This window comes from Homarus americanus, unplaced genomic scaffold, assembly GCF_018991925.1.
Source record: "Homarus americanus isolate GMGI-L3 unplaced genomic scaffold, GMGI_Hamer_2.0 scaffold25467, whole genome shotgun sequence".
Classification (NCBI taxonomy): Eukaryota; Metazoa; Arthropoda; class Malacostraca; order Decapoda; family Nephropidae; genus Homarus; species Homarus americanus.
This window is the reverse complement of record NW_024732867.1, coordinates 5,627,813-5,641,799: the sequence shown is the minus strand read 5'-3', so window position 1 is coordinate 5,641,799 and position 13,987 is coordinate 5,627,813. Positions and strand designations below refer to the sequence as shown.

General features: G+C 46.8%; 1 protein-coding gene across 1 annotated transcript in view; it reads right to left on the bottom strand.

Annotated features, from left to right (window-relative positions):
- Nucleotides 1-13,987, bottom strand: part of LOC121869147 (dipeptidyl peptidase 4-like) — a gene marked incomplete in the record, with an annotated part of 203,566 nt that overhangs the window by 84,292 nt on the left and 105,287 nt on the right. The window contains 2 exon segments of the mRNA XM_042370335.1: nt 1,103-1,227; nt 5,487-5,644. Coding sequence (XP_042226269.1) covers nt 1,103-1,227; nt 5,487-5,644 — 283 coding nt within the window.

Here is a 13,987-nt window from a genome sequence, read left to right as displayed (position 1 = left end):
AACATAAGTGATTGTTAATTATCTTGAGTGTCACCAACTTGGGAGGAGCAGCTGAACGCTCCCAACATTGTTGTATATCGCACTTGACTACCGAACGTGAGGGACTGCCTCTACACAGGCCACATTTATTAATACAAGTCTGTGAAGGGCGCCCTGGGCTTTCTTTCTCATATGAGATACCGTTTATATATAAATTAGCTTTATGGTGTTGATAATATGGGCAAAATGGATGTCCATGGTTAGTTGTTGTCAAAGGAACCGTCGACATCCATTACGTTGACCATCCCATAGTCCGCTGAGGTCTCGGTGCAGGCACAACACATGACTCTAATATGCTTTCTAGTGCCATGAAAACCATGCATGATATGCTCAATAACAGAGGGGAGATAACACCGCTCGCTGCAAATATTAATTAATATACCCATTGTTGTTTGCAGTGCGAAAACACAGTGAAAATCCAGGAATTCTCTCCGAGACATGTGACAGAAAACGAATATATCTTGAAACAGGGGGAACTATGTTACAGGTGGGGGCGTCACATCAAAAGCTGCACAGAAGAATTATATCTACTTGTTGGGTTCATCACTACTGTAACATATAACTACCGGTACTAGAGAGGGTGAAGCCACTTACAATAGGAGTGAGTAGTTTAGATGTTAAGGTGAAGAATACTGTAGAAAAGGAACAACAACGTCCTCATCTGTGTTTGTTTTACTCTAATTTTATTATTTGGATTACCTCAAACATCTGCTGTAGTATGTGGCTCTCTGTCAACGCGGCACTAAGAGTAGAAAGCTGCAAAGTAGCTTATAGATTATTAATTATTACACCAGAAACTGTACTGAAAACTAACGCTTGGACCTGTTTTATGACAAATCTGACCGCTCGATTAACACTGATGGAGAAGGGTACTGAGGTACTCTGGGGACAAGCCTTCTCCGCTGGTCCATTGGTGTAGTGAACTGTGGCGTAGAGGCCGTGGACTGAGGGTCCCGGCGGCCTGGCTGGTAGGTGCGGATGGTGATGTTGGTGCCACCAAGGCCAAACTACACTTAAGTGAGACAACAAACGATAAGAACGTCGTTAATCCTCCCACACAAACCACACTGCGGAGAGCACTAACTGGTCTTTGACCACGTTCGGGGGCTTCAGGTCATGTGGATTGATCAACCTTGGGTCACTAAGGTCAACCACCCACAGCGTGACCTTGGGGTTCTCTTGGCCAGGCTGTAATAACAAAATAATTTATGTTATTCATAAAATTATTCACATAAATATGTTTATAATTATCCTTCATTATTATAAATAATATGAAGTGTTCATTACCTTAATTAATTTAGAGAAACAATAACAGAAGTCAAATACAGTATACATTTTTCCTACAACATTCCCATAAAACTAAAATACATTTTTATGCAAACTATACAAGATATAAATCAACAACGAATATTTTTTTATAAACTCAGAGACTCTTCAAACTACTGTATCGCAATTGGCCTTAAAGAAAATGTTTGTATGTCAAAATAATTCTTGATGTACAGTATGTACTATCTTACGTGATTTAATGGGAGAAGGAGAAGCCACATGCTGACTCTTACTCAGGTGGTTTATTGTACTGTAGTTGTTGTCGTACCACGTGCCTAACACATTCGTGATTACACAGGCCTAAACACATTCTAACTTTGTTAAAAAGTAACGTAATATATCATGTATATATAATCAATAAAGGCAGCATATAAACATACACATATATAACACTATTTCTCCCTTTCAAAAAGAGTTCATGGTTGCTACAAATCCTAAATAAACAAAACTTACAGATTACATATGGCAGGGAAGAAGAGAATAGAACACAACAAATATAACTTCCTAACTAAACAGTTTTGAAAGGCCTGTTCACAATTCAGACAATCAGAGGTCTAATTTCATTACAGGTCTCCTAACTCTGTTTGATCTTCTAGGACTATTCCCTCCAAGTTTTACAGGGGTTTCACTTGCACTCTGTGTATTATCAGTGTCCATGATGCACTGGAATAACTTTGGTGCACTTTTAATACCATAAGGCAACCTTTTGAGCTTATACAATCCTTTATGAGTGTTGATGGTAAGGTACTGTTGACTTTCAGCACCAACAGAGACCTGAGCATATGCTTGGGACAAGTTTAACTTAGTGAAAATGGTTCCACCTGTTAGTGCAGCAAACAAATCTTGACAGCTTGATTAATGGTAACTTATAATCACCACATAGTCTTACAGATTTATCAGCTTTAGGTAAAATTACTATAGGAGCAGCCCAATTGCTCTTGGCGGTTTTCACAATAATTCCCTCAATCACAAGTCTGTCTAATTCCTTCTCAACCTCACCTTTCAATGCATAAGGAACAAGTCTGGACTTAGCATATATGGGTGTAACATCTTTGTCAATGGTGAAATGAGCTTCATAACCCTTTATACTATTCTGTTCCTTAAATAAAATCTTGTATTTTTCAAGCAATTTCTCAAGACCTGGAACACTGTTACACATTCTAACACTAAATATCTCCTTCCAGTCCATCTCAAGTTCACACAACCAGTTCTTACCTAACAAAGTTGGTCTATTCACAAAACTAGCTACAATTAATGGCAACTTCAAATTCTGATTTTTTTACTTTACTTCACACTCTAATTTACCTTCTGTGTTCAAAATCTCTCCAGTATAGGTTCTCAACTTGACACCTGAGTCTTCTAAAGGCACATGCGCAAATAGCTTCTCATACATATCTCTACTCATTATGGAGAAATCAGCTGCAATATCCACTTTCATGGTCACAGTTGTGTCATTAATGCACAAGTCCACATTATACCTATGTTTAATTTTCTCTTCATGACTGGTGTAAATAATAAACACATGGACACTCTCATCATTATCAGGTTCAAAATTACAAACACTCATGAATACTGTTTTTCATTTCCTTCTCTTCACCTTCAACGACATATACTCTACCTTTATCACTTCTGGCAGGGGCTGTAAATTCTTTCTCACGGGCAGGAGCAATATGTCCAATACGCTAACAATTGTAACATCTTGAATTTTTTTACTTACACTGAAAGCTTTCATGTTTCCCTAGGCATCTCTTGCAGTGTAAATCAGCATGTGTTCCTTGTTTTGTGGAATAATTCTTCCTTTTAGCTACTTTACACACTAAGCCACTACTGCCAACTGTTTCACTACCGGTATTGGGAACAAATTCTCTGGTGTTTTTCTCTGCTAATTCCATGCTTGTAGCTATCTGACATGCTGTTTCAAAAGTCAAGTTAGTGGTGTTCATTAACTTAGTCTGTATTTTTTTCATAATTCAGACCTATCACAAACTTGTCTCTTAGAGCTTGGTTCAAGAACTGTCCAAAGCTACAGTGAATGGATAACTTCTTCAAAGCTACTATATAATCACTTACTGGTTCATCTTTCCCTCTATCTCTTGTGCCAAATTTGTAACTTTCAGCAATCTCAAGTGGAGCAGTATCAAAATGTTGCTTCAGAATCTTGGTAATCTGAATCAGTGAGGAGTCTTTGGGTTTGTCTGGAGCAAGCAGATTGACCAGAGTAGAATAAACATTAGGTCCTACCTCTGCCAAAAAGATTGCTTTCCTTTTTTCTTCAAGGGCCTTCTTCTTCTGAGCATCACCACCGTCGCCCATTAATTCATTTGCCAGGAAGAAGAAGTCCATTCTCTCACAATATGATGTGAAGTTCTCCATGTCTGCATCATACTCCCCCACTCGTCCAATGTATCCACTGACGCCAGCCAATGGTTGCTCTCTTCACTCAAATTCTCCAGGTTCAGAGTAGCCTTCCCTTCAGTAGTCACTACCCTCTCTTCAAGGACTTCACCAACACTTTGTGAATCCCATCCTCGTCGCCAGTGTAATATCTTACATGATTGAATGGGAGAAGGAAAAGCCACATGCTGACTCTTACTCAGGTGGTTTATTGTTGTTGTTGTTGTTGTCGTACAACGTGCCTAACACATTCGTGATTACACAGGCCTAAACACATTACAACTTTGGTAAGAAGTAACATAATATATATTGTAAGTAAATCACTGTGCGTGCACGTGATCCAGGTATATGCTAATAACCACAAGGAAAGAAGAAAACACGAAGTTCCCAAGGGCTTTCGTGTAATTCACATCTTCAGGGGTGGGTACAGTCTGTACTCACCCCTGAAGATGTGAATTACACGAAAGCGCTTGGGAACTTCGTGTTTTCTTCTTTCCTTGCGGTTATCAGCATAATATATAATGTATATATAATCAATAAAGGCAGCATATAAACATACACATATAAGTATATAAGATTCTTACCCTAAAATATCAACCAGACAAATCGGAAACACTCAGAGGAAAATAACAGCGGAGCTTTGAGACTGATAATAACAGGGAGGCGATACTAGAACCACTATTTGGTCCTTGACAGAATCACAATAAGGAGAAACTGGAACCACTAATTTGTTCATGACAGGATGACAATAAGGAGACTGCTGACACAACTCAATTCTCAAGTACATGTTATGGAGATCAGCTGACAACATATATATTAAGTTTGTGGCTCAATGGATCGCTTGTGGACAAAGAACGTAAATAACCAGAATAACTAGAACTAGCTAATATATATCAAAAACTGAGCCATAACTAGCTTTACATAATCTATAACGATCATGGAGATCACCGAAATTTCTAAGACTGACTTACTAGTAACTAACAAACTAAAGAAATAGGATTAGGAACATCTCGTATTAGTTAACTCACCCAGACGCCTAGAACTAATCTTAGGATATTTAGTACTGTACATATAGGGCAATTATTTACATACTTTAGCCCATTGAATACGGTAACTTAACCTATTCGATGACTTAACCCCTTGAGAACGATGACTAAACCCCTTGAGAACGATGACTAAACCTCTTGAGAACGAGGGCTTAACCCCTTGAGAACGATGACTAAACCTCTTGAGAACTATGACCTAATTGAGAAAGATGACTTAAACCCCTTGAGAACGATGACTTAACCCCTTGAGAACAATGACTTAACCCCTTGAGAACAATGACGCTTAAATAACAAGGGTCACTAGAACTGGCTTTAAAGTTAATGGGAACTTAACTAAACAAAACCAGAGTCGTATCATGTTTATCACAACTCATCTATCTAGAGCCAGACTCACTAATTCCTATCTAGAGCTGGCTCTACATAATCTAGTGTTCAGATAGTAAGACACGCTTAATGTAATCTAGAACTCATATAGAAAGTCAGATATAATTTTACATTATCTAGAATCAGAACTACACTCGCATTGTTACATAGAACTCACCTACCTAGGCCAGCCTGACTTAAGTCTATCTAGAACAGAGCAGTGCAGACTCAACTACGTACACACTCTTTTAACGTCATGTAGAACTCTCTTAAAGTTATCTAAAACTCAGAGAGAGAGAGAGAGAGAGAGAGACTTACCTTAGGATATCTGAGTGAGTGGACGACAGAGTACTGCTGGTAGGCGCCGTACTCGGGGATGGGCACTGTGTCCACTAAGGTATCGTTGATGGAGGCGTACGCTAACATATCACCGTCAGGCGAGAACCACACAGCACTGTTACTACCAAGGATCTCCTCTGTGGACAACATCACATTAAAATAACCGTAACATGTTAATAATTTCAACATTTAAGTAACCGTAACAAGCTATATACTTCAACAATTAAGTAACATTAACATTTAAGCACCTAGCACTAATATTTAAGTAACATTAATAAATATCAAGAAACTCTTGTTGATGTCCAAGCAACTATTATTAAATACCAGTGATTGAGGCCACATCCACATCCGCGGATCATCCCCACAAAATTCACACACACACCCACACACACACACATACACACCCACACCCACACACACACACCAGAGTGACACCTGGATAACAACACCTGTGGCTCCCAAGGCTACGGAGGCCAGATTTCGGGATGAAAGTAGCAATATGCGCAACTTCTTATCACTAACACAACTCTCGTTTTCTCTCTCTCTCTCTCCCACATTTGATAATTTTCCACTTTCTTTTTGAAAGAAATGGACTTTTACCATTCACAAGAAAAGGTTACGTCTTATTTGGATGATTCTCAAATACACATAATCCAAGAATATAAAGTAACCTAGACTAGACCTCAGAAAAAGACCACATATGATAATTAAAACATAATTGCGCAACCTTAAGACAAGGAGTACACATAAGTCGGTGTAATACAGGGTGACCCAAAAGTTGTAGTGCACTGACTGTGGTGCAGAGTAAGAGCTGGGACGAGTGTACCCTGTATATCATGCTGTGTCACTTACAATCATGACGTGATATTAATGGCAGCCGTCGTGTGTCAACTGCGGACTGTCTACCCCCAGGAGATAATCTACTTAACCCCCCCCTCCCTCCTACTTCCCTGTTCCGACTAGTGGCGCGGCGCCTCTTGTCTCCATCACAACACTGACTCCTGATCCTGACATCTCGACTCTAAACACCATCATCACCGAGGACTTCCGTAGTGACGACATCATCACCATGGCAACGGACACGGATGCCGGCCAAGTGACTTCAAAACACAACACACAGATGTACACAGCTTATTATATATGCATTTGTGTATACATATAACAAAATTAAATAGTTTTCAGACATCTTTAAGTATATATATGACCAATTTCAGTAAATTTTAGACATTTCTATAAGATGACTAGTCTGAAGGCATTTGTTGGTAATATTCACCCCGTTCCTAGCAACAGTCGCTGCATGGGTCACTTAGTCTCGTCATTCTGTTATTTGTTTACCTATTTATGCATTTCTTTCTATAAACACGCACTGGATGAAAAGAAAATATGCCTATCAGGATGATTTAAATCAGGTTAAGGTAGGTTAGGTCAGGATAGGTTAGGTCAGGGTAGGTAGGGTCAGGGTAGGTCAGGTTAGGTCAGGTCAGTTCAGGTTAGGTTAGGTCAGGTCAGTTCAGGATAGGTTAGGTCAGGATAGGTTAGGTCAGGATAGGTTAGGTCAGGGTAGGTCAGGTCAGGTTAGGTTAGGTCAGGTTAATTTAGAGTAAATTAGGTTAGGCTTGGTAAGGTTAAGTTAGATTAGGTTACGTTAGTTTAGATAAGGTAAGATTAGGTTAGGTTAGGTTAGGTTAGGTTATAAGAGGTAAATTAGTAGAGGAAACATTTAATTTTCAGGAACCAAATACATGCACACATCCTATTCAACTATTTCCCCTCTACAACACTTCCTGTCTGGCTGCATGACCTCTACAACACTTGATACATGACCTCTACAACACTTGATACATGACCTCTACAATACTTGATACATGACCTCTACAACACTTGATACATGACCTCTTACAACACTTGATACATGACCTCTACAACACTTGATACATGACCTCTACAACACTTGATACATGACCTCTACAATACTTGATACATGACCTCTACAATACTTGAAACATGACCTCTACAATACTTGATACATGACCTCTTACAACACTTGATACATGACCTCTACAACACTTGATACATGACCTCTTACAACACTTGATACATGACCTCTTACAATACTTGATACATGACCTCTTACAACACTTGATACATGACCTCTTACAACACTTGATACATGACCTCTATAACACTTGATACATGACCTCTACAACACTTGATACATGACCTCTACAACACTTGATACATGACCTCTACAACACTTGATACATGACCTCTACAATACTTAATGTCTGGCTACATGACCTATATAACACTTGATACATGACTTCTACAACACCACATCATCATAGGTGGAGCAGCGGTTCCCACTAGAAGCATGGGATCAATAACTTGCTCATTAGCCGCGCTGGTGCACGTCTTGGCACGAACCCTTATTGTACCAACAAACACTAGAAGCTGAGCTGCGTGTCAGTGCGATAAGCAAAGCAATCTTAACTACCTATCTTATTTCGTCAAAGCAAGATGCAGAAACGCTCCCAAAAGCGGAAAATATAGCTAACTTATTAAAACGGGGGTTAATTTACAAAAAAAAACCCTTCCCCAATTACTAAAAAAAGGCTCGAGTAACAAATGTGATTATAAGTCCCTACTTTGATGTAACACATTTTATGTAACAACTTACTCTTTTATTGTCTTTTTATTTCTTTATATTTATTTACTTATTTATTTATATACTTATTCTTTTTTCTCGTTATACCAGTGAGAGGTGGAGAGGGTGATTGTTTACGTTTGGGGAGAGGGGGAGTTCAGGACTAACGGTTTGTGGTTAGGCTAGTGATATGGGCTTACAGTTGGCCCTCCCACACACACACACACTTCACAGAGGGGAAATATAGCGATGACTTACTTTAAAGAGCTCTAACTATCTCAATAAAGCGTTTACTGAAAAGCCGCTATCTTCCTCTAAAAAGACGCTTAATTTACGGATGGTAGGAATATTCATTGCATCCTGAGTGTAAAACGTGAGAATTATCAAACGGAAACCTTGGAGACGAGAGATGAGTTACCAGGAAAGTTTGAGATACTTAGGTGAAGTTTTAAGCAGATTCGCGCGACTTTCCGAGTGTCATGAGCAGGATGAAAACTAGCAGTTAGCAGTTATTCATGACGTAATATAGGGAACACTCGTGATTGATTGAGATCTTTGCCTGCTAGTCAAGGTTGTGGGCTTGTGGGTTCCGAAACTTCCAACAGGCTGGTCAGCAGAGGGTGACAGGAGGTCGCAGTATAAACTCTACTGGAGGTGAGAGAGAGTATCGTGTATTTTAAGATTATCCAAACCCTCCCCGGCAAAGTGTGTGTTACGGCGTGGATTATACCAGACCTGGAAGTCTGTTGGTGAAAGTCTCGTGTGAGGGACTGACAGGAAGTCAAGGTATAGTGTAGGTCTTGTATGTTAAGGAGGGGGCGGACCAGTGCAGGACCACCTGTTAGGTCGTTGATTTAATGTAATTAGGTCTTGTCTCTGCTTATACCATGTTATAGGGAAGACTAAATTAGGATTTATCTTTTATAGGAATATTTTCATTATATCTGTATTTACTGGTTAGAGTATTGTTACCAGTGTATGTTATATTTGGTCCGTGTTACCTGTACTTTATGTATATTATATGTTACCAGTGTATGTTATATTTGGTCCGTGTTACCTGTACTTTATGTATATTATATGTTACCAGTGTATGTTATATTTGGTCCGTGTTACCTGTACTTTATGTATATTATATGTTACCAGTGTATGTTATATTTGGTCCGTGTTTTTTGTGGGTATTGTATGTTAGGTTAACTTGCATTATCTTTTGTATTGACAGAATATATATGTTATGGTTGTACTGCCAGGTGGCTTATTGTTTCTTTCTGTTTACTAGTTATGCCATGTTAGTTGGGTGCCTTTGGTTATTATGTAAGATGTCATAATATATAGGAGTTGGGTAATATATGTACTGATAAAGATGTGAATTTTAATTTTCAATATTATATTTGACAAATTTATACAGTGTTTATTATGATCCTGAAATTAAATGGGTATTTGAAATTAATTGGGAAGAACCTGTGACCTGTGGCATTAGAGAGGGTGAGAAAATCACAGGTAAGTATGACACTAAGAACTTGTTATGTGAGAGAGGCCGAGAGAGAGAGAGAGAGGGGGGGGGGGAGTCTGAGAGCATCCTGACCACCTGAGAGCCCCATGACAACATCCTGAGAGCGCCATAATGCTAGGTTAGGTTAGGTTAGGTATTGTTGGTATGCTTTGGATTAGGTTAAATTAGGTTAGGTTCCTAAGATGAATATATTACCCGGAACTGTAGCAGCCACCTTAACTACACACTTTCACCCAACACCAGGTAAACTATAGGTAAGGCACAGGTACAACCATTCCTAACGTTAATTTCATCTCTTAATTGATACACCGTAAACCTTAGTGTAATTTAGAAGTTATAAAATCATCCCGTTAAATAGTTACTTCTTCAATTATAAGGAAAACTTAACACACGGTCCTTGGATAGAATGTGGACACGATACATCATAACCGGATACCATTTCAACCTATTCACAGCTCCTCTAAGTTCATGGGTTGGGTTAATGTTTGTTATTATGGCGTGTCATATGGTGCTTCATTATGGCGTCGTGGTAACAAGACTAGAGACATCTCATACGGTAGTTGTGGACTGCTGGGGTGAGGGAAGGTTGTGGTGCATGGAGGTGGGGGAGTGTTGTGGTGCCTGGGGTGGGGGAGTGTTGTGGTGCCTGGGGTGGGGGAGGCGTGTGCCTGGGTGGGGGAGGGCAGTGCATGGAGGTGGGGGGGAGTGTTGTGGTGCATGGAGGTGGGGGAGGTTGTGGTGCCATGGAGGGGTGGGGGAGGTTGTGGTGCCTGGGGTGGGGGGAGGCAGGTGCCTGGGGTGGGGAGCCTGGGTGAGGAGTGGGGTGCCTGGGGTGGGGCAGGTTGTGGTGCCTGGGGTGGGGAGTGCCAGGTGCCTGGGGTGGGGAGGTGTTGTGGTGCCTGGGGTGGGGGAGGTTGTGGTGCCTGGGGTGGGGAGTGTTGTGGTGCCTGGGGTGGGGAGTGGTGGGGTGGGGAGGTTGTGGTGGGTGGGGGAGGTTGTGGTGCCTGTGGCTTGGGTGGGGTGGGGGAGGTTGTGGTGCCTGGGATGGGAGAGTGTTGTGGTGCATGGGGTGGGGGGTGTTGTCTGGGGTGGGGAGGTTGTGCTTGGGGTGGGGAGGTTGTGGTGCCTGGGGTGGGGGAGGTGTGGTGCCTGGGGTGGGGAGGTTGGGGTGGGTGGGGAGGTTGGGGTGCCTGGGGTGGGGAGGTTGTGGTGCCTGGGGTGGGGAGTGTTGTGGTGCCTGGGGTGGGGAGGCTAGTGGTGCCTGGGGTGGGGGAGTGTTGTGGTGCCTGGGGTGGGGAGTGTTGTGGTGCCTGGGGTGGGGAGTGTTGTGGCTGGGTGGGGGTGTTGTGGTGCCTGGTGGGGAGGTTGTGGTGCCTGTGGGAGGTGTGGGTGGGGTGGGGAGGTTGTGGTGCCTGGGAGGGGAGGTTGGTGCCTGGGGTGGGGAGTGTTGTGGTGCCTGGGGTGGGGAGGCCAGGGTGCCTGGGGTGGGGAGTGTTGTGGTGCCTGGGTGAGGAGGTGCCTGGGGGTGGGGTGGGAGAGTGTTGTGGTGCCTGGGGTGGGGAGTGTTGTGGTGCCTGGGGTGGAGTGTTGTGGTGCCTGGGGTGAGGGGAGTGTTGTGGTGCCTGGGGTGAGGGGGGTGCCTGTGGGGGTGTTGTGGTGCCTGGGGTAGTGTTGTGGTGCCTGGGGTGGGGGGTGTTGTGGTGCCTGGGGTGGGGAGTGTTGTGGTGCCTGGGTGGGGGAGTGTTGTGGTGCCTGGGTGGGGAGTGTTGTGGTGCCTGGGGTGGGGAGTGTTGTGGTGCATGGAGGTGGGGGTGTTGTGGTGCCTGGGGTGGGGGAGTGTTGTGGTGCCTGGGGTGGGGGTGTTGTGGGTGCCTGGGGTGGGGGGTTGTGGTGCATGGGGTGGGGGTGTTGGTGCCTGGGGTGAGGGGGTGGTGCATGGGTGGGGGTGTTGTGGTGCCTGGGGTGGGGAGTGTTGTGGTGCCTGGGGTGGGGAGTGTTGGTGCCTGGGGTGGGAGTTGTGGTGCCTGGGGTGGGGGGGTGTTGTGGTGCCTGGGTGGGGGAGTGTTGTGGTGCCTGGGGTGGGGGAGTGTTGTGGTGCCTGGGGTGGGGAGTGTTGTGGTGCCTGGGGTGGGGAGTGTTGTGGTGCGCTGGGGTGGGGGGTGTTGTGGTGCCTGGGGTGGTGGTGGGAGTGTGTTGTGGTGCCTGGGGTGGGGTGTTGTGGTGCCTGGGGTGGGGGAGTGTTGTGGTGCCTGGGGTGGGGTGTTGTGGTGCCTGGGGTGGGGGTGTTGTGGTGCCTGGGGTGGTGGTGGGGAGGTGTTGTGGTGCCTGGGGTGGTGGAGTGTTGTGGTGCCTGGGGTGGGGGTGTTGTGGTGCCTGGGGTGGGGGTGTTGTGGTGCCTGGGGTGGGGGTGTTGTGGTGCCTGGGGTGGGGGTGTTGTGGTGCCTGGGGTGGTGTTGTGGTGCCTGGGGTGGGGGAGTGTTGTGGTGCCTGGGGTGGGGAGTGTTGTGGTGCCTGGGGTGGGGGAGTGTTGTGGTGCCTGGGGTGGGGGGGAGGTGTTGTGGTGCCTGGGGTGGGGAGTGTTGTGGTGCCTGGGGTGGGGGAGTGTTGTGGTGCCTGGGGTGGGGGTGTTGTGGTGCCTGGGGTGGGGGAGTGTTGTGGTGCCTGGGGTGGTGGTGGGGGAGGTTGTGGTGCCTGGGGTGGTGGGTGTTGTGGTGCCTGGGGTGGGGGAGTGTTGTGGTGCCTGGGGTGGGGGTGTTGTGGTGCCTGGGGTGGGGGAGTGTTGTGGTGCCTGGGGTGGGGGTGTTGTGGTGCCTGGGGTGGGGAGTGATGTGGGGTGCCTGGGGTGAGGGTGTTGTGGTGCCTGGGGTGGGAGTGTTGTGGTGCCTGGGGTGGGGGGTGTTGTGGTGCCTGGGGTGGGGGTGTTGTGGTGCCTGGGGTGGGAGTGTTGTGGTGCCTGGGGTGGGGGTGTTGTGGTGCCTGGGGGTGGTGGTGGGAGTGTGTTGTGGTGCCTGGGGTGAGGGTGTTGTGGTGCCTGGGGTGGGGGAGTGTTTGGTGCCTGGGGTGGGGGTGTTGTGGTGCCTGGGGTGGGGGAGTGTTGTGGTGCCTGGGGTGGTGGTGGGAGGTGTTGTGGTGCCTGGGGTGGGGGTGTTGGTGCCTGGGGTGGGGAGTGTTGTGGTGCCTGGGGTGGGGGTGTTGTGGTGCCTGGGGTGGTGGTGGGAGGTGTGTTGTGGTGCCTGGGGTGGTGGTGGGGAGGTGTTGTGGTGCCTGGGGTGGGGGTGTTGTGGTGCCTGGGGTGGTGGAGTGTTGTGGTGCCTGGGGTGGGGGGAGTGTTGTGGTGCCTGGGGTGGGGGGTGTTGTGGTGCCTGGGGTGGGGGGTGTTGTGGTGCCTGGGGTGGTGGTGGGAGTGTGTTGTGGTGCCTGGGGTGGTGGTGGGGGGTGTTGGTGCCTGGGGTGGGGAGTGTTGTGGTGCCTGGGTGGGGGTGTTGTGGTGCCTGGGGTGGGGGGTGTTGTGCCTGGGGTGGGAGGTGTTGTGGTGCCTGGGGTGGGGGTGTTGTGGTGCCTGGGGTGGGGGTGTTGTGGTGCCTGGGGTGGGGGGGTGTGGGTGCCTGGGGTGGGGGTGTTGTGGTGCCTGGGGTGGGGTGTTGTGGTGCCTGGGGTGGGGGGTGTTGTGGTGCCTGGGGTGGGGGTGTTGTGGTGCCTGGGGTGGGGGAGTGTTGGTGCCTGGGGTGGGGGGGTGTTGTGGTGCCTGGGGTGGGGGTGTTGTGGTGCCTGGGGTGGGGGTGTTGGTGTGGGGAGTGTTGTGGTGCCTGGGGTGGAGTGTTGTGGTGCCTGGGGTGAGGGTGTTGTGGTGCCTGGGGTGGGGGTGTTGGGTGCCTGGGGTGGGGAGTGTTGTCGTGCCTGGGGTGAGGGGTTGTGTGGTGCCTGGGGTGGGGGTGTTGTGGTGCCTGGGGTGGTGGTGGGGAGGTGTTGGGTGCCTGGGGTGGGGGTGTTGTGGTGCCTGGGGTGGGGGAAGTGTTGTGGTTCCTGGGTGAGGAGTGTTGTGGTTCCTGGGGTGAGGGGGTGTTGTGGTGCCTGGGGTGGGGTGTTGTGGTGCCTGGGGTGGGAAGTGTTGTGGTTCCTGGGTGGGGCGTGTTGTGGTTCTGGGGTGGGGAGTGTTGTGGTGCCTGGGGTGGTGGTGTGTTGTGGTGCCTGGGGTGGGGGAGTGTTGGGTGCCTGGGGTGGTGGTGTGTTTGTGGTGCCTGGGGTGGTGAGGTGTTGTGGTGCCTGGGGTGGGGAGTGTTGTGGTGCCTGGGGTGGAGGGTGTTGTGGTGCCTGGGGTGGGGGAGT